The sequence below is a fragment of the Charadrius vociferus genome, unplaced genomic scaffold (genome assembly GCF_000708025.1).
Source record: "Charadrius vociferus isolate BGI_N301 unplaced genomic scaffold, ASM70802v2 scaffold178, whole genome shotgun sequence".
Lineage (NCBI taxonomy): Eukaryota > Metazoa > Chordata > Aves > Charadriiformes > Charadriidae > Charadrius > Charadrius vociferus.
Window position 1 is genome coordinate 1,392,467 of NW_009649717.1, and position 19,559 is coordinate 1,412,025.

At 37.0% G+C, this 19,559-nt stretch overlaps 1 protein-coding gene across 1 annotated transcript in view; it reads left to right on the forward strand.

The window, feature by feature from the left end:
* The window catches only part of ARHGAP10 (Rho GTPase activating protein 10), a 112,643-nt gene that overhangs the window by 37,622 nt on the left and 55,462 nt on the right, over positions 1–19,559 (forward strand). The window contains exons 13-18 of the mRNA XM_009890759.1: positions 829–894; positions 7,189–7,263; positions 12,414–12,501; positions 13,831–13,889; positions 16,458–16,563; positions 17,186–17,345. Of these exons, the coding sequence (XP_009889061.1) occupies positions 829–894; positions 7,189–7,263; positions 12,414–12,501; positions 13,831–13,889; positions 16,458–16,563; positions 17,186–17,345 (554 nt within the window). The remainder of the gene's footprint in view (positions 1–828; positions 895–7,188; positions 7,264–12,413; positions 12,502–13,830; positions 13,890–16,457; positions 16,564–17,185; positions 17,346–19,559) is intronic.

Here is a 19,559-nt window from a genome sequence, read left to right on the forward strand (position 1 = left end):
ACAACATACACTTTGCTAACAGAAGAAAGCTAATGAGTGAAAACAGTTATCCTTCTTGCACTATCAGGCAATTTATGCTTGCACTCTTTTCTTTTTTTTTTAAAGTTGTTGGTTAAAGCTGGATCTTGGTGTTATGAGTAGAAGTGTTTCCACTGATTTTTATTTTTGTGGTGCAAGACCAGGTCCCCAGGAGCAATAAGGCTGGATGTTTGGGGGAAGGGCAGTTTTGCAATATGAGCTTTTAAATGAAGTTTTGATGCGAAGAAAAAAAGTAAGATAGGAACAACAAAGGAATGCTGGATCTCAGCTGTTGTCCTGTTAATGCATCTGCTTTTATGTAGTCAGAGCATTAACTGCTGTGAAATTATATACATGTGTTCTTTATCTTTAGTGTGGGAATTTCTTTGGCTTAGGGTAGGACTCAGTAAAAGCTCTGCTGTTGATGATTATGTTTTTTCATCCTAAGTACTTCCTTGTCCCATTTGGTTAACTCTCTCAGATGTTGTCCATGTTGCAGTAAGCAAGCTCCATTTTGCATCTACCAACGTATGTACCTAATCAGAGATCCTGTTTTTCAAAGGTTGATGCTGTGAACAGATTAAGTGAAGCTGCTACCACCAGAATGAGCCTTTACTTTGGCTGGGTGGGGTTGTGAAGGAGAAATGGGGAATTACTCTCGAAAAAGTGATGAAGTATTCCCAATCCAGAATATTTATAGTTTTGCCTGAGAAGTACTAGCTATGTGATTAAGTCCAGCCTTATTTTTCAGTGAAAGACATAATTGTAATGGTGCTTTAAAACTTTTCAAACTTTTTTTTTTCTTTCTAGGTGCTCAATTGGATAAGATAGGTTTCACTGTCATCAAAAAGTGCATCAGTGCTGTTGAAACACGAGGTAATGATCAACCCAACCTGTTTGTGGAGGAGGTGGAGCAGCTGGTCTGCTCCTCAAAGAAAGCCCGTGTGATCTAGTCTCCAGTAGATCTCTGGGAAAGACTTAACCTGGTAGATACTGCACTGATAACACTGACCAGGGCAGGAGCTTCCTTCTGGCCAGTCCCAGACTTTGATATATGGCTTTTCCTCAATAAATGTGTTTTCAAGAAGTGCTCAGAAGGGGGTAATAGGATGTCTCTTGACAAAGGAGGCCAATGTTTGTGCGTAACAGCCGAGAAAAAAACTTATGTCTTGTAGGCAATTCCTGTACCTTTGCTTTGCTGTTGGAACGGACTAATTAATTTTAGTATTCTGTTTGTGGACTTTGAGTGGTGGTTTTCTGTTTTGTCGCTTAAGACAGAAGAACAGGAGCTGAGCAGGCAAGTGAATAACAAAGAATACTGAAGAACTTCTGGTGGAGTTAGTCTTAAACCAGAGGCAAGGATGCTGTCAGGCTTACTAACGCATATACTCATTGTTGTACCTCCAACACTGGAGACAGAAGAGAAAGGTCAGTATGCAGGCAGTTTTCAAGAGGTAGCTGGGATTGTGATTGTGGAGAGGCTCTGTGTCACAGACCCTGTATAACCTGGGCATGTTTTTCTCCTAAATTGTTGACCTTCCTTCCCATTCTGAACGGGAGATTTATGATTTTTCAGGAATCGAATCTTTTTTTTTCTAGAGATTTAGCATTGCACAGGGCAGAATGTTTATATCTTTCTTTGTATCGCAGTCCAGCTTAAATAAGATAGCTGAACAGAAGAATGGATTGGTCACACTTCCTGTCAATGCAGGGTCTTACTTAAAAGCAGTGTCTTCCATTTATGCACTTACTGTACAATATCATTAGTAAGACTGAGCAGCCTTTGTGACACTAAGATTTCAGCATTTGAACAGCAAGAAGTATGTGAAATCCTTTTTCTCTTGGACTTTTTTGTGTCAGTCCTGTCTGATGCATTGAAGATGTTATTCCAGATTAGGCCATATTCTATCTGGTGCTATTTTTTGTTCATTCTGTTCTTTTGAATATTTTTCAAGTAAGGTTTGCCTGTCTCACCACTTTAAAATTTCAGTTACTGGCATTTACAACCTGAATATTTCAGCTGGGAAACACTGCAGATAAGGCTGGCATCCTACAGAGAATTTGCCTTCACTGCAAAACCCTTTTTTAATATAGACTGGATCTTCTCTTTGCACTGGATGAGGCAGATTTTATGAAAAGGATAGTGTGTCGTCATGTAATGAAAGTCTGGTTTTGGTCTACAGCATAGTGACTAGTTACTTTACAATACCTTATCAATCATACTTACTGTAAGCAGCGTGGAGTACGTTATATTTTGGTTTATTATCTATAGGTGTGTTCAAATAGTTTTCTTCAAGTAGTCTTTTAGAGGTTTTTTTTCTTTCTTTGATACTCTGTAAGGAAAGTGAAACAAGAACATAACTGTGGAAAAAGCATGAAAATTTTCTTCCTGAAGTGGCTATTTGGAAAAATGGGTTAGATAGGGGGTTTATTCTCATGGCTGGGGGTGGATAGGTTGAACTGACTGGTGGTTCAAGTCCACTCTGTGCTTTATGCCTCGATTTAGGGGCATGCAAGAAGGTGCAAAATATATGTATAACCTCACCTAGTATTGTTATTCAAGACAGATGATAAGCTGTGCATGGGTTTGTTTCAGGATCTGCCCTGAAACATACTTTGAAGAAAATCAGTTACCAAAGTTAGTTGCAGTATTTCCTGTCCTTGGAGATCTTGCAGCTTCTCTGTCCCTTGTACACAGCCTTTGTAAGACCTGCAGTCAATAGAGTGCTTTGTGGTAATTACTACCAGTGAAAATTACTTTTATCTATTAATTTTGTTTTGGGGAGTACTTAAGAAAAAAACAAAATCAGTATTCAATAAATATTTCTTTTCCCAGGGTTTCGAGAATGGGTTTAGGTAAGGTGCTACCTGCCTGGGAACTCAGAAATCCACCCAGCTCTGTTTCAATGAACTGGATTCATCCACTACATTTCAAGCAGTTGTTGATGATTGTCTGTTTACCAATTCTGAACGTAACAATAACTACATTAAAAAAAAAAAAAAAGCCTAACAAACAAAATCCTGACTTCATCTAGGAGACTAACTGAAGCATCCCGAATTAAAGGATTAGTTTCTGTTTCCTGCAGAACCTTCTGCTGATGTCTGCTGATTTAAACAAACGGAGGGCCAGGAGAACATCCAGTTGTTTCCTTCAGAAGGGTTTGGCCAAATTGCAGTACAATGAAGAAAATCCATCTTTCAGGCTGCAGATTTTATACCTGTACTTGTTCTTAAAACAATTTTTACTTGATTATTTTACTTCAATGATAACACATCAAAGGAAAGTTGTGCTCGGCAGAAGAAAACAGGACAGATGCCTCTTCAGAGACTGTGCTTGTGTGCCATGTTTTTATCTCTTTTAATCATAATGGGTGTGAGGTTGGCGTGGGTGGAAAGAGAGGACAGTCTAGTGTGGGTGGAAACTGAGAATAGTCTTGTCATGTCATAGCAGAAAAAGTCTGGTATTCAGAGAGAGAAGAGCATAGCAGAGATATTGAACATAAACTTGTCAATGGCTGGATAATTTTTACTCAGTTACGTTCCCCTTTATAAAGCCAAGAAGGAAATTATTTGCTCTGAATGAACAGAAAAACCAAAGGCAGTGTCTTGGTTAAAATACGTGTAGGCTTCTGATTCAGCATTGCGTTTTAAGACATGGGCTATGCTTTACCTGGTACGTGACACTGAGGCATCAAGATATGCAGCCTGTCTCTCACATACTGAGCACAATGCTGGTTGGATGCGCTCCCATTTTTTGTCTTTGAGAGAACGTTTTGGGATTCTGTTTGGAGTATTTTATTTAGAATTCTGTACTGGGAATAATACAACGGGGTAAAAGTCTATAGAAACATTGAAGAGCTGTTTGCTCCAGTAGTAAAGACTCTGTGCATGTTTTTGTGTGCAAGTAGTTGGTTGTACCTTCTGTGAGGATGTGGTAGGTAAGTGTTTTCCAGAGCAGCATTTGTCTTTATTTTAGAACTACCGTAGCTGCTAATCTGAGTTGCAGAGAGAGATGGCAGCATTGAGCTGTCTGTCCAGTCTGTCTGCTCATGAGAGAGAAAGTAGATGGTGAGGAAGGAGTAGAAAACCTTTTCACGTAACAAAAAAATAATCTGGCATTACCTTGAATTTAGAGTGTCGTTTGTATGACAGTTTCTGTACTATGGAGTTTGATATAAAAAGTTGTATTTTCAGCTATATTAGTAGTCTGTGTCAGCCACATGTACAATGCCAGCCACAAAGTAAACTTGCCTACGTACGTTGCTTACAGTAGTATAAATTGCTGTTTTACTTACAATACCTTATTTTTCTAAGCATGTTTCACAAATTGTGTACCTGTGCCAAATTCCGGTATCAGACAGCCAAACATCTTGAGATAATGTAAATATGCAGGAAATTATGCTGCGGGGCTTTACTGCTCAAAGTTGCCAGTAGTGACTGGTTGAGCCGGCAGACACAGCGTCTGAACCCTTCAACATTTCAGTGGTAAGCTATTCCTTCCAGTGAGTCATCTTGTCAATTGTGTTCTGTAAATGCCAAGCATTATCAGTCTTGGATCTGCTGAAGATCTGAAATGTGCAGATTAAATTAGAAATAGTACTGTTTCAAAACAGGTTTGTATACTTTAAATAAAACATCATTTAAAGGGTATGTTTAAAGGTATCATTGAAAACTCTGTTGAAATATTAATTCCTCTTTGCACCTCTTGATGTGTACTAGCAATTAGCTGTGCTTTTTTTAGTTTGATGAATTTCAAACTGATCAATTATCTGATAATTGCTATCACAGACTCATGATTATTGCTGGAGGATTGTCTTACTTTCCATACTGTCATAACTCCAGAGACTTTTGCATATTATATCTGTTTTAATATTGAGCAGTAGTTTCTGTGGTTTGACCTTAATTATTTTTAAACCTGTAAATGTATGTTTGGGGTCAGCACAGTTTAGTTCCCCCTAGTTTTACTGTTAGAAGCACAGGAAGTCACAAAACAACTTCCAAGATAAGCAAAAGCTGAGCGGTATTTGACAGTGACAGTATTTCTTCAGCTTTTTAGCTTCTTGCATACGATGCAGAAGGCTTGTTCAGTGGTACTAAAAGTAGTGGAAGCCATTGTATGAAAAAGTGTGATGCATTTGGGCAAAGCATTAAAAAGCTTGATGTTACTTTTGTACCAGAATTTTCCTGGACACCTCTGAGAAATTTGAAGTAAAAAATAATTGCTGCTCTCAGTACAGGTTCCTCGTGCATCCTTGTTTGGAGTGAATCAAGGACTATGTTTATTTTTTTTTATTGTTGACAGTCTTTAAGTGGTCTATAGCATGCTATCACACTGTTGTTATGAGGATCACTGGAAAACTTACTTGGTTGGGTTGATAACTTCATATTTGAGAAGAATAGTGTTGTGGCCACATAGCTGTTTTTGTGGTTCTTTCTTTTGCTCACATCTAAACTTTGAGCATAATCTAGAGTTGTGTTTTTTGATGACCACAGATGAAATAATGGACATCTGGCTTATTCTGTTAATTTGAGCCAGCTCTGAACATGACATCTTGCTTAAGACTCAGCATCATTACAGTGGTGCCTGCATCTTGGGGAAAGTAAAGGGCCAATTTTGCCCAGGTGGAGCAACTGAGAGAAGTATCAGCTGCTGCGATAGCCTGTCAGCTCCCCGCTGGGACAGAGGATGGAGCAGTGCTAACAGGGAGGAGTTGAGCAGGCTCTCAAAGATCTGGGATGGCTGAGAAGGATGCAGACTGTGTGAGGAAGAGGAGGGGGTGAGAGGAGAAAGAAAGGATGTAGCAAGGCTAGGCAGGAGGAGGAGCTAGAAAATGCGGAGTTATCTCCACCGTATTGAGAATCATTGCTGTATATTATGGTTGTGTCTGACAGTAATTCATTAAAAGGCTAATGGTTTTTACATACTTCATCTAATATTTATTTGGGAAGAAACTTTTTCTCCTATGACTGGTTTTAATTTTCCTTCTCTGGGCTGGAACGGTTTGGTATTGAAACTAGTAATTCTCCACAAGTCTTCCTTTGTTGAAGGATATTTTAAATAAGAATACCACATAATCTGTTATTTGAAAAGGTTTCCTTGGAGTAGAAACACAGGTATTTTGTGGCATTTCTACTCTTCAGGCTAATGTGAATATAGAGGTAGAGTACGGTAGTGTTTGTAGATGGCTGCTTATTATGTGGCCTCAAACATCTGTGTCAGCTTCAGAACTGTAATATTTTACCTCTCACTATATAGGCTCTAAAACAATGCAGCAAAGACATACCTTATTTTGCTCTTTTCCTTCCCTGCTCCTTCTCTCTCTCCCATTTTCCTTCAATTTATATTCATAGTTTTACTTCCCTGGGGATAACACTGGGTATGGTGAAGGAAGGCAAAAGCAGAGGAAGAAATGGTAGAGAAGTGCATGTGAGAGGATGGAAGGGCACAGAGGAATGACAGGAAAGTGGTCCAGTGTCCACATGAAATGAGAGTAGGGGACTGAAAATATTATGCCGGTTATGGCTACTCTATTCATCCCAAGTAAAACCAGAAGTACCGATTTCAGTAACCTGTGGTGGTGCCTCTGGATGTAACTAGTATGTGGACCACAGTGGGTTGGAATGAGGCCTTGTGTCTTAAATGAAAAGCATTTACAAACTTGAAAAAGCGCTGGTTTTGAGGACTGGGAATAGGCTCAAGTTTTTCTTTATTTTATCCAAGTTCTTTTTTTTTCAGCCACATATTTGGAAAAAAGCAAAATTACATTTATTAAAAAAATCTTAATTTAGCATTTTAGCTGTTGGTTCATTTCTTGCATTATTAGAATGTGGATGCTGATTTAAAAAAAGTCTGAAAACAGCCAGTGTTTGGTTTCATTTTTTTTTTCAAGCAAAGGTTTCTCCCTGTTTGCTTCTACTCCTGGTTTCTGAAGTGGAATTGAGGTACATGAAACATTATCAAAACATAACATGAACTTATCTTAAAAACACGGAAGAACAAAAGGATTCTTGCAGTACTTTATTTATAATGTTGTTCGCATGACTGTGTTAATACTATGTAGTCTGTCTGTATCTCTTTGAGGAGAATTTGTTGCCCCGGGAAAAGTTTTAATGCTAAATTTGACTGTGGTTGATCTTCTGCCTTTTTTTCCCTCTCCTTTTGTGTAACAGGTATAAATGACCAAGGATTGTACAGAGTTGTGGGGGTGAGTTCAAAGGTCCAGAGACTTCTGACTTTGTTGATGGGTATGCCTCTATTTTACAATCATTTTTTCAATACTTTATTTCATGTTGTTTTACTGTCAATATGTAGTTTTGAAAGCATCTGCCTGTAGTTGTTCTTTATATGGGCGAAATCTAGTTTGCTTTAGTCCATGCAAATAATCCCCGTATCATTGTAAGTTCCCCTGGTTTAGCAAGACCAAGATTAGTTGGTAGGAATAAACCAAGAAAACTGCTGTGGGACATGGAGGAGCAAATCATGGGCTTTGTGCAAGGTTGATGAAAGTGGGATTAAAGCAGCCTAAGTTGAAGGGTCTGATCAGAAAATTCCAAATACCAAATTCAAGAAAGTTTGAAGGTTAATGCTTCATTGTTTGAAGTTTCCACCTTTCTTCTCCCTTGTCTAAGATGTACAGGTGTACACGTCCATGCATGTCTTTAGTTAATCACTGTGCAAAATAAGACATTTAGTTTAAGCCGACTGGCAAAGAGCTCTTTGGTTTAAGAGGAGGAATATGATATACGTATTAATAATAACTATGTGCCAAGGTGGGAGACAGATGGAGAAAGGATTTTTAAGGATTGTTTTTATAAACTTAGTAGTATAGCTCTGGTAAGTGGGTAACATCTTAGACTCTTTTATACCTAGTTAGCCATGTGTATGTTTTAAGATTTTTTGATTCATAAAATTATTCTCAGAAACTTTGTCCCCCCCTTGTCTTTCTGGAAATTTTGATGCATCTTTAATCCCAGTGACTGTAGTTCTCTTGCCACCCTGCTGTCCCTAGGGGAGAAAAGAAAAAAAAGTAGTATTGGCACCTGGATGAAATCTCTTGTCTGCTTGATATCTCTCACCAAAGTAGTAGCCATGACTGCAAGATGTGTCGTGTTTCCCAATTTCTTGTCCTGAGCACTGACAGTACATGCAGTCAGACAAGACCACTGGGATTAGTTCATTTTTATAGAGCTTCCAAACCTGTCACTTGACAGCAAAGGTCTGATTCTCAGGGATTCATTGGTATGCAAAGAAGCTTGTTTGCAGTTTGCACCAGGCTCTTCTCCAGAACCATGCATGCTCCATCTGTGCTGATAACACAGTGTTCTTTGGCACTGCAAACTGGAGGAAGCCAGAAAGTGAATTCATTTCATTACCCCAGACATTATGTGAATGACAAAGCGCTTTTATATTATATGCTGCTGTCAGTTCAGTGCCACCTGTAAGACTTTTTCTTTTCCTTCCTTTCTTTTTTCAAACAGGCTGTCTCTTCAGAAATGATAAGACATCAGGCTTGAGGACCTGCATGTCATATCAATCTGTCATAATGACCTTGCTAAATATTAATTTATGATATCTTACTTTAATCAATATTAACAGCACCCTGAAGTTCTCCATTAGTGCACATAAACCTGCCTGTATCTTTAAAGTATTGTAGCAAGAGGCTCTTTTGGGAAATATGAACTGGGATTAATAAAAATGACTGATCTATAACAGATTCTCATGGTTGTTTATCTGTGTTGGAGTTAGCCTCAATAAACAATAACCGTCTTTAGCCATTGATCATAGGAAGAATGATGTGTTATCACTCAGAGCGTCTCGATTAAATGCATTTGATAATTTAAGATGTTTTTCAGTTTTGTACTTACCGGCTTAGCTTGGGCGCGCAGGTCTGGCAGGCAAATTTTCATCTTTGCCATTAGTGGTATCCAAATTAAATAGACTCAAGTTGCCAGTGGTTCAGTAGCAGCTGGAAGAGTTTAGTGGGGATTCCAGCATCTGCTTTTAGTTATTTTTTTTAAAATTAGAAACATTTTTTGTCATTCCCAAGATTGATATATTTATTTGAAGTAGGAAGAATACAGTGGTATCAAGACGAGGCAAAATATCGAACAGAAAAAAGTTAGGGTGCAAGCAGGTGCTCTTTTTCTGATGGTTTGTTGAAAGCGATCCTATCTGTGCTCTTTATGTATCTGTCCTCAGAGAAGAATAAAGAGGGTTTCTTTTTGATATACAGTGGTACAGAGAATTTAAAATGACTGATTAATCTTTAATCCTTTGTCTCTGGCTATACTCTTAGATACCCTTTTATATGAAAGACCTTTTCAGAATCATAGAAACCTCATATTAACTTTCTGTATTTTAAAATGTTTGATAAGATTTCAAAGTATTTTAAGCTACCTGTCATTGACCATGAGCTTCACAGTCTGAAAGGCCCAAAGTGCAAAAAAAAGTCTTCAAAATGGTAACCAGGGACATAACAGCATCTGGTTTTCTATCTTTTTCAGAATATTTTCTATAAAATTTGGGAAAGTACATTGAGAGTCAAGAGAGTATGAGAAGACCAATATGTGCTTTTCGAATACTATGAATGCACAAATTTTCATCTTTGATGTAAAAATCTAGTGAAACTAAGTCTTCTGTAAAATGAGGCTGAGCAATTAAATATACAATTCTGCTTTAAAAAAAAAAAAGTTAATTTTGCAATTAACTTAGTCCTTGAAGTTACTTGTAACTAGCATTGTGCTATGTTGATCTAGTTTGCAGCAATAATCTTGTCTAAATTTAAGTGAGGCATTTGGTAAGGAAAACACTCATTACATTTCAAGGGAAAATGTTAAATTAATCTGGTATCATTGTAAACAGGGATACAGAGTTAGGACTTTCAATGTTATTGGAATTTGTTATAAGCAATTGAGAGTGCGTTGTCAGCTGTCAGGAGGCTCAGTTCTTGAAACGCATCAGGGACCAATTCCTGTTACATCTATGATCTACGTAATAGATCTGATGTGGCTAGTTTCATACGAGCTGCCTGCATAGATTTCATGCAAGCTAATATATAGGTCAGCTTTCATACGGACCCTTGCTGGTGGTGAAGTGACTGCTGAGGAATTGGAGCTTCTACTGATGAGTTCAGTTTTGATTTCTGATACTGCCTGGCGTGAAAAATGCCAGACATTACATGTTGTAGAAGAAAACTTTCAGGTACCTCTGCCTTTTCAAAATCAACAGCTTTCAAAACAATTACACTGAATTCCTTATTATTTTATATACGGTAAATGACAGTATGCATACACTCCTACAGTGGGCATGTTGCATATGAAAGCAGAGAGAGTTTCCTCCTAACCTAGTTTAGTGAACTGGACTGTTTTTATAAACTCTAGCTCCCTTGTTGTCAGAAAGATTTGCATAAAATTTAGAGCTGAACTGTCAAAAGCTGTTCCATAAATGTGCATGGTTATTTTTATATGCGTAAAGTTGCCATTCAGTGCACAGTGGCTGCTATGTGAACAAGTAGCATGAAAACTAGTAGAGTAATTTCTGAAATCCCAGTTGAAGTTCCAGTTCATATAATGGCTTGGGATGTTTGAAGTAGAGGGGAAAAATAGAGCAGGAGCAGTCAAATATATGGGGTGGTGGGGCACAGAGCTATGAAGAACAACGGTCAAACCAAAAGTGAAAAAAATGTCTAAGTCTCGATGGCTTCTACAGTCAAACTAGGGATTGTTTGGGGTTGGTAGCAGGCCCAGATTTTTATTTTTATTTTTTGTTCCAAGAGGTAATGAAATATTTCAGCAATATCTTTGATTTTTTTTCTTTTAAGAGGCTTGCTTTGTTATTCAGATGCTTGTTATTTTCCTCCCCAAATTCATCAACAAATTTCACGTAACTGAGTGCATCCTTTGACTGTAAAGGAGGTTGATGATTATGAAGCAGTTATTTAAAAACTGGATATTACGTGTGGTTTAGTAACAAAATCCCCATAGACTTCACTAGTTTCTGATGTGATGGCAGTTTTTATTTAATTAATTCAGTAGAAAGGTTTTCTTCTCAAAAAGGAGAATTTGAACGCGGAAACAGCTAGCATGCTAAAAAGAAGAAAAAAGAAACCCTTTCCTGAGACAATCTTGAGTATTTTGGGTTGGCTAGTAACAATTTGGTAGAAAATGTTATCTGACTTGTATTTTAAAATGAGATTTAAATAATTGATATAATGAGGGAGAATATTCAGTTACAGAAATAATTGCTTGGCACAGCCTTTAGAACAGAATTATTTAGTCCCAGAAAAAGGACTGCACCTTTAATCAGGGATCCTAATTTGATTTTTTTAAACGTGTCTGTCATTTGTCTGACAAAGTAACAAATGAATTCTGAATTGTATGAACTGGTCAACACGTAATCTGTGTCAGCGGCTGCTGTAGTTTACTGTGGTGACTGATGGAAACACGTAGCAGTAATAATAAGAGAAGCTCAAGCACTTGAAGTTACCACATACATTGGGCTAAATTTGGCATATACATGTGATCATCTTCTGTCAACTAGCTGTTGCTTCCTGTTTTGAGGCCAAAAGGGGTTTTTTTTGATTGCAAAACATTCCAGTGTGCTGTGTTGTTTTCTATGTTCTGTCAAAAAACCCTTTCACCTGATGGATCATTCAGACATACGACTGTTCAATTTGATCTGTCTTCTTATAAGACTGTACCAGCTAACCTGGTAAAAGATGGGAGGAGTTCTGTGAACCTGACAAACGATCGAGCAAGCAAGTATTTTTTCCCTTTGGCTAAAACTGATCAAGTAAGGGAAACATTCAGGCCATCTTGTAGAGGAAAGTTACTGATAGAGGAGAGTCTTTTTTATGCTTTTGAAGCAACTCTTACAGGTTTTCACACAGTAAGAAGGGTCGTACTGCACTTGGGCTATTTTCATCAGCTGTCCAAAGTAACAGTTTACAAGAAAATCCATGGAAAGAATTCAAAAAGGTGTACTTGCGTTGTAAATAATGAAAGAAAAGAGGAAAAGATAAGTTATGCTTAGTGGGTCTTTTTTCTAAACTGTTGTTGTATGTCTTTCAGTGTTTGTGTACATCTTTCTGTTTAATTAAAGGGTGTGAAAATATCAATTGCTATACAGATCTTTTCAAATGAAAGTGATTTTAATCCTTCATTGAAGAAAAAATCAGCAGTAAATACTTTTTAAAACAAAATATGCAAATAGAATTTATAAAGAGGTTTGGATATTAAGTAGTCTTAGTTTTAACTAAGAGTAAGAAGGACGTATTGCTTCTACGTTCATGTGAGCAAATACATAATCAAATTCAATGTGTTGCTGTTCACGTAGGGCATACTGATTTAGAATTCCCCTTTTTCATGTCCCTTTTCTCTTTCTGATTATTTTCTAGATGCAAAAACCTGCAATGAAGTTGATCTGGAAAATTCTGTAGATTGGGAAGTGAAGACAATTACTAGTGCTATGAAGCAATATCTGCGGTAAGCATGTCTCTCTCATTTATTTATTTGACTATGAATTCTGTATTCTAATTCTCCCGTGCAGTGTGTTAAGCTATCTTAGTTTTCCTGTGTTTTGGAGTAGAGGTTCTATTTTGTGCAAATACCATGTTTGTTTCTTGTCTTGGGGGAAGCAAAATATTTTAGCAACACTAATACTCAAGTTCATATAAGACAAGCCCCAAAACATTTCTGTGTTAGATACATAAACATTTATCTGATGGTTCAGAAACCTGAATTATTAGTAAGACTTCCTGAGAGTCATCACAGAAAGTCAGCTAATATCGTTAAAAGAGTTTTTTGCCTTTTTGTGTTTTAATGTGGTAGAATGAAAAGGGAAAAGGTTATAAAATTTTTAATATTTTCCTCTTTTCCTTCTGGCCCTTGCTCTGATGTGCAATAGTAATAATATTTTGAGCGTTAAAAGTAAGAATTTTAGATGTGTCCTGTGTTCAAATGGCTTGGCCAATTCCTGATCAAGGTATTTTACTAAATTGCTTAAGAACATAGAACTTCTGTGTATCTCTCATAGTGTAACAAGATACAGCATTTTAAATCTGCTAATCTGCTGGTTTTATTAAATGAAGTATTACTGCTACCACTATCAAAGAATACTGAAGAACTATTATCACAATAAAAGTCTGTCTTACAGCGTATAGGAAAGAATAAAAAAAAAAAAGTCGGAAAGAAAAAAAAAGTGCACATGTTGAAGTATTTCCCACCTACGGTATTTCCCATCTGAAATACTCCAATATTTCATAAGCATCCGTAAAGTCAACTTAATAAATGAAGGCTTTAACTCTGATGTTTTGACTCTGATTGCCATCATTCAGTACATTTTTCATTGATGGCAAAGGTTTTCAATTTCAATTTTTCTATTTGAAATACTTTAGAATTTTGATTTGTGAATGGGTACTGTGCAGCAGACTTACTGGTTTAGAACCATTATTTTTTCCCAGTTGTGATTCTTTGTATTTTAAAAGCATTAATGAAGAATGAATTACATAGTATATGTGTACGATCTTCATCTGAGAAACAGTCTCAGTCTTGTAATTTGAAAAGGTGCCTTGTGGTAGACTTAAGGCATCACTTCAGCTCAGGGAAGGTGAATGGATGTATTTAGTCTTTATTTTCCTGATAACACCAAGTTGTCTATTCACGCTGGGAATCACTGAATTCAAGGGCCACCATACTAATGGTTGCCTCCAGTGTGAGGACTATACTACTGAATGTTGAAAAGGTTTCCTGCTTAGAGTAAATACAAATAGAAAAGAGTATAGCTAAATCTATTATGTCATCCTTGTTTTACAGAAGCCTTCCAGAACCACTGATGACATACGAGTTGCATGGAGAATTCATCGTTCCTGCCAGTAAATATATACTGTAGTTCAAATAGAAATCTTTTCTTATTCTACTGTTGTGGCCTTAGGAGCACGCTGCAAATGCAATTTCAGAAGAATTCTTCAACCCACTAAAAATATAGGAATAAGAAATAATAAATGTTTTAAAATTACGTAGGTTTTTACCAGTGTTCTGTTCTAGTATGTGTCACATATGACATATCTATTGACGGATAAGCTTGTGACAGACTTAACATAGTGCAGTTTTAGCTTTTTTGGAAAAACTTTTGGATAGACATTGTAAATGTTCATTCTTATTATCTTTATCATATAATGATAAATGTCTACTTAGATTGTGATTTTTTTTTTTTCTTCCATTTATAAAGAGTATGAAGCTTAGTAAAAGAAAATACAGTAATTTGGGCTCATTTGAATCCTTAAAGCACAGCTGCCTGACCCTTGTTTTCAGCGCCTTGTTAGCTCTGTACCCAGGCTGGCTTGAATGTGCCTCATGTATTAGTAGAAAAAAGGAAAGAGCAGACCAGATTACGTTGTGGCAGTTCAAATACAGACTTGGAGAAGACACAACAGCATTTGTAGTTCAGCTGTATGGTATCTAATGTACACAGAATTTTTTTGGAAGAGGATGGAGGGAAACTGTGTAAGAAAATTTTTGGCAAAGTATCAAACAGATATTTAGCTGATTTTCTTTCCAGCCTGTAGCACTTCTGGCAAACTGTGGAAAGCAAAATTAAAATAAACTTTGAGACAATTGCTTTATCTTCTTTGGATTGCTGTTATGACTTTCCAGGACTGCAGATTGTGTTCGTTTGTGGTCCTTAATTCAAAATGAGAATTAGCCCATGAAATTCATTGCCAAAGCACATCTTAGAGGCCAAGTGCTTAAACAAAATTCAGCATACTTACCTAGATGGTGAGTCTGCCCGTTTGTACTGGAAAGTGTTAAAATAATTTCTTGACCTATGAAGTTTTGCCAGCAGTTTCTCACTTTATTTTCCTTTCTCTGTTTTATAGTCTCTTTCAATAAAAGAATTCAGTTGAAGTTACGTGTTTTAAATAGTAGAGCATTCATAAGCAGTAAACAATTTTGTAGAGGGGTTGATTCTATGTAGTGGGGAGGGAAATCTAATCAACATTGTAGATCTGAGTTACGGTACACTTAAAAATAGGTAGTCAGTGTTGTTTCCTATGTTGGCTATAAAAAACTGACAACACCGGGAATAGTGGAGAATATCCTTTTCTCTGAAACTACTGAGGGGGTGAAAAGTCAAAATTGAAAGGTTCTCCTTTCCATTTCCTTTTCTTTATACATAACAGTGTAGGCTGAAACTATAGAAGCCTTGATTGTATCTTGTGATTAAGTTGCTTAGCCATTCTTTAATTAGTTTGTGATTTCACATGTATATATAAAATAGTCTTGCTTTAAAGAAGGCTTATGTTTTTCTGGCTTTCTGAATTTTAATTAGCTGACTAGAAGCTAAATGTTTTGCATTTTGGTAGCCTTTTTTCTTGCAACCTGTGCAGGGGTGTGCATTGCAGAAGAATAAAAGAACAACCCTAAAATCTGTAGCAATATGCACTGAAGAAATATGGTGGTAATTTATACAAAATACTCTTAATCAAAACCGCCTCAGAGTAAAATGGGACCTGATGAGTGGTTCTGGTGTCAAAACTTCTTGCATTCAGAGTAGGTTCTAAATTTTTCTCTTTATGTACGTTGTACTAAATATTATTATATACAAGAGAAATACTTCCCCTTCTCTCATTGTAACTACTACTGAGATGTAATTTTGTGATTTAATACAACTTTGAGAAATAGGAAAAGGGATTATTTTAATCTTTTATAGGTTCTTGTTTTCATCTGTGTACTAGTGAAGCCTGTAGGGGCCGAAATGATTGAATTCAACACACAAAAATAATAAGTGCCTTCCTTATTTTTACTTTATTTCTGTCCTGTACTATAGAGGGATGCCATTGTTATTCAGGGCTCTTTATCGTAGTAAACTTAGTAGGTTTTTTCATGATTATTTTTCTGTGTCATCAGAGGTCATTAGATTTTCTGAGCATATGAATCTTCTGCATGCATTGTCTTACGCAGTTTGTAATGCGAGGTAGCATAAATGCAGTATCATTAGCTGCATGGTACCAACAAAGCTGAATTCTAATGATGAGGACAATCAGTTAATGATGCTAAAATGTAAAGTAGTACAGTTCTACTCTGTGGCACCCCGTAATGTCGCTTCTCACCTTGCGGTATATTTGTAAGCAGATGAGTCCAATGCAGCAAAACAATAACTACATCTGTCGGGTTTTAAAAATAGATGAACAAAGGCATCCTTTTGCAGGTGGATTGAAAGATGAATTCACAAAATAAGCAAATAAGTTGATAATTCTAGAACAAGATTACTTGTGAAAACAAAGCACATATGTTCAGTATTGCTATGTTTGGAGATACGTAAGTGGTGGAGCAAAGTGTGTGCAGTATGTTTCTGTGCAGGGGTGGGAGAAGCTGTAGTTTCCGTGGATTTTATTTCATTTTTATTTTTTGAGATAGTTATTTATTTCTATGTCCCATAGAAAGCGGGAGTCCTGAATCTCGAGTTAATGCTGTACACTTCTTGGTCCATAAACTTCCAGAAAAGAACAGAGAGATGCTGGAAATCTTGGTGAAACATTTAGCAAAGTAAGTGTTATGACCTGCTTTCCTACCTTGTCAGAACTCTTGTCCTTTCCTTCGTTTAACTACAAAGGGTCTTAGTTAAGTGTGGCTGGAGCTGAAGCCCATCTCGATGCTGTCATACACAATACCAAGAACCAAACGTGCAAAAGCAGAAAAGACGTTTGACTCACGCTGTGTATGTTTTGGCGGGAAAGGCAGAAATCTAATCCATTAATGAAGCCATATAAGTATTTACTTTAGCAGTCCTGCCAGCAGTTGAGGGTTTGATTGAAGTGAGAAAGGGAACATTATACTTTCTTTTTGCAAATTCTGGCAGAGTGAATAGTGGAGATCTGTTAGCAAATTTAAGTTGGTTTCACACTTGCCCTAGTCCAAAGCTAAGTGCATTTTATATATTTAAGTTCAGTAAGAGACTGCTTTTGTTTTTAAATTGCCAGTGGAAGAATGGCTTTTCTGTTTTCCAGAATTCAGTAAGACTGTATTTGAAGAAACTTTGCACAAAACAAACTTCTAAAACATAGATTAAGGAAATGTAATGTTTTCATTTGTAGACTGCAGTTTCCAACAGTAATGGAAATTTTTCATAACCTATTTCCTGTTTTTTCCTTCAATTCTTTTCAAAAAGCGTTTCAAAGCATGCCAAGAGGAATCTAATGACTGTGGCAAACCTAGGGGTAGTATTTGGACCAACCTTAATGAGGCCACAGGAAGAAACTGTAGCAGCCATCATGGACCTGAAGTTTCAGAATATCGTTGTCGAAATCCTGATAGAAAATCATGAGAAGGTAAGCTTTGATCCGTCTCTGTGTTTCTAAGTATTGTCTAAAATGATCTGCTAGGCTTAATGGGTAGTGTGGAGTTAAGTGTGACATTACAAATAGCTTAATTCTAAAGAATATCCTCTATAGACTGTACGCTTTTGGGTGTTTCTACTCTATAAGTGTTCCCGTTCATAGGTAAACTGAAATTTCAGAATACGTATTTCCTGGCAATAGTTGTGCTTCTGTATGTATAGTAGTCAAGCAGATTTTCGTTATGATATTTGCTGCTTTTTTTTTTCCTGCACAAAAGTGATACAAGACTGGAAAAGAGAAAGCTCAGGCTCAGTTTTTGGCTTTTCCATTAAGTGCTTTAACCAGGGTCTGAATTAATTGTTCTATGTCTTAATTTTCTCAGAGTTCACAGAGTAAAAGGAAAACTTTACTATACTCTGAATTTTATGGGTAAAAAGCATTATGAGAGTGCCAGGTATTAACATTTCCTTTGTTTTCAGCTGAATGTGTGTTATTTTAAGCCTTTGCATTTGAGATAATACTGAAAATAGAAGTTGTTGCTGCAGCTGTGGCAGCTGCCGGTTACTAAGGTGTCTTACACATACAAGGTACAGTCCAGAATAGCACTGCATGGAATCTGGGATCTGAAATTTAAAAAAAAAAAAAAAAAAAAAAAAAAAAAAAAAAAAAAAAAAAGAAAAAAGTCTGGTCTCTTTGCTTGGGTGCTCCTTTGGGAATCCTTCGTGTCTAAACTGACTTCTGGAACTGGATGTTTGAGGTTTTTTACTTGTACTGGGAGGAAGGGCAGCATCTCTCTCGCTCTTATTATCAAAAAAAAGTGCTTTAGAAAAATTCCAGGATGTGATTTTTCCTCTCGTCTTTCTTAAGCACTCTGAGCGTTGAAATAGTTATTTCTTTTAAAGGTTAACAGTGTTGAAATTGGCTATCTAAGTCAAGTCTTATCTACTCTAAATAATATCTGTCTCAAGTTTTTCTGACAATGTAATTACGCTACCTCCCTGAATGACACAGGCTGGGCAAAGCTTCTGTTGGCATAGCTGTATCCACGTGGTGGGTTTTGTTGGCTTAGTTGACTTAGGGTGTAATGCTGCCCTCACACACACATTGAAGCAGATATGGTGTTGTTCTGTTGGAAAAATACTGTGCTGCAGATGTGGCGCAAGTTCTAAGTGGTAAGTATTCAAGAGTTGTAAGCCACGCTATTCATTTTGGACCTTATAAGTGAAGGTAAACCTTGCAGTAAGCTCGCAGTCTTGAAGCTATTGCAGTGACCACACAAATTTAAGAAAGCAAGGAGAGAATGAGCAGAGCCAGGGTGTTTTAATAACCTATGGAGGTTGAGTTACGCTTATTCGAATCACTAGATCACCACAGATTAGCACCATCTTATTCTTATGCCAGCTTAGTCACATGTCTTTAAAATCTCGCCATCGATTTCATGTTTGAAACATTAGTTGTAGTGGCCTTTCTCACTCCTCTGAAAATGTAGAGGAGCAGGGAATGGGAAGTGCATCAAAATGATACTGCGTCATTTTCCATAATTCCTTGGTTTTGTGCCTTCTTTAGAACTAGAAGGCTGTAAATTTTTTTTTAAAGGGATTTCTGTCATTTCACTGTCATTTCTAACAGTGAACTTGCCATCAGTGGTCTGCCTGCAGCAACCTCTCCCACGCTAGAGCTGCTTCCAAGATGGAAGGAAGCCCCAAGTGTGACCTCTGTGTATTTATAGCAAAGGCAATAGAGTTTCTGTGTTAAAGCATTACAAAAATTTTAAAGTTAAATTGAATGTGTTGCCCATATAAGTGAGCCTTCTTCACTTAGGGCAGACCAAAGACCTACTTTTAATGGCGAGCAGGCTTATTGTCAGTTTAATTTTCATTTTATATTGTTGTTTTGAATTTCCATGCATTTCAGGCTTTCTAAGAGTCTTGTGTTAGGTGTTTTTATTTATAGCCCTGGTGAAGTCCTAAGGAAAAGCCACCAGCTGTGGGTTAAAATACTTGAAAATATTTCATTCAGCCAGTATTCTGCCTCTGCTAATTTTTAGCAGCTTCCGCTAATAGAAGCGAAGTTTGGAATTGTAGAAGAGTGGTGGAGTCAAGATGGAGATACACTGACACAAATGAACTTGAAGCAACACTTCACGTTTCATGCATATGTAATTTATGGCTCTGGCAGACTGCAGAGAGGCATTCATTTTCCCCT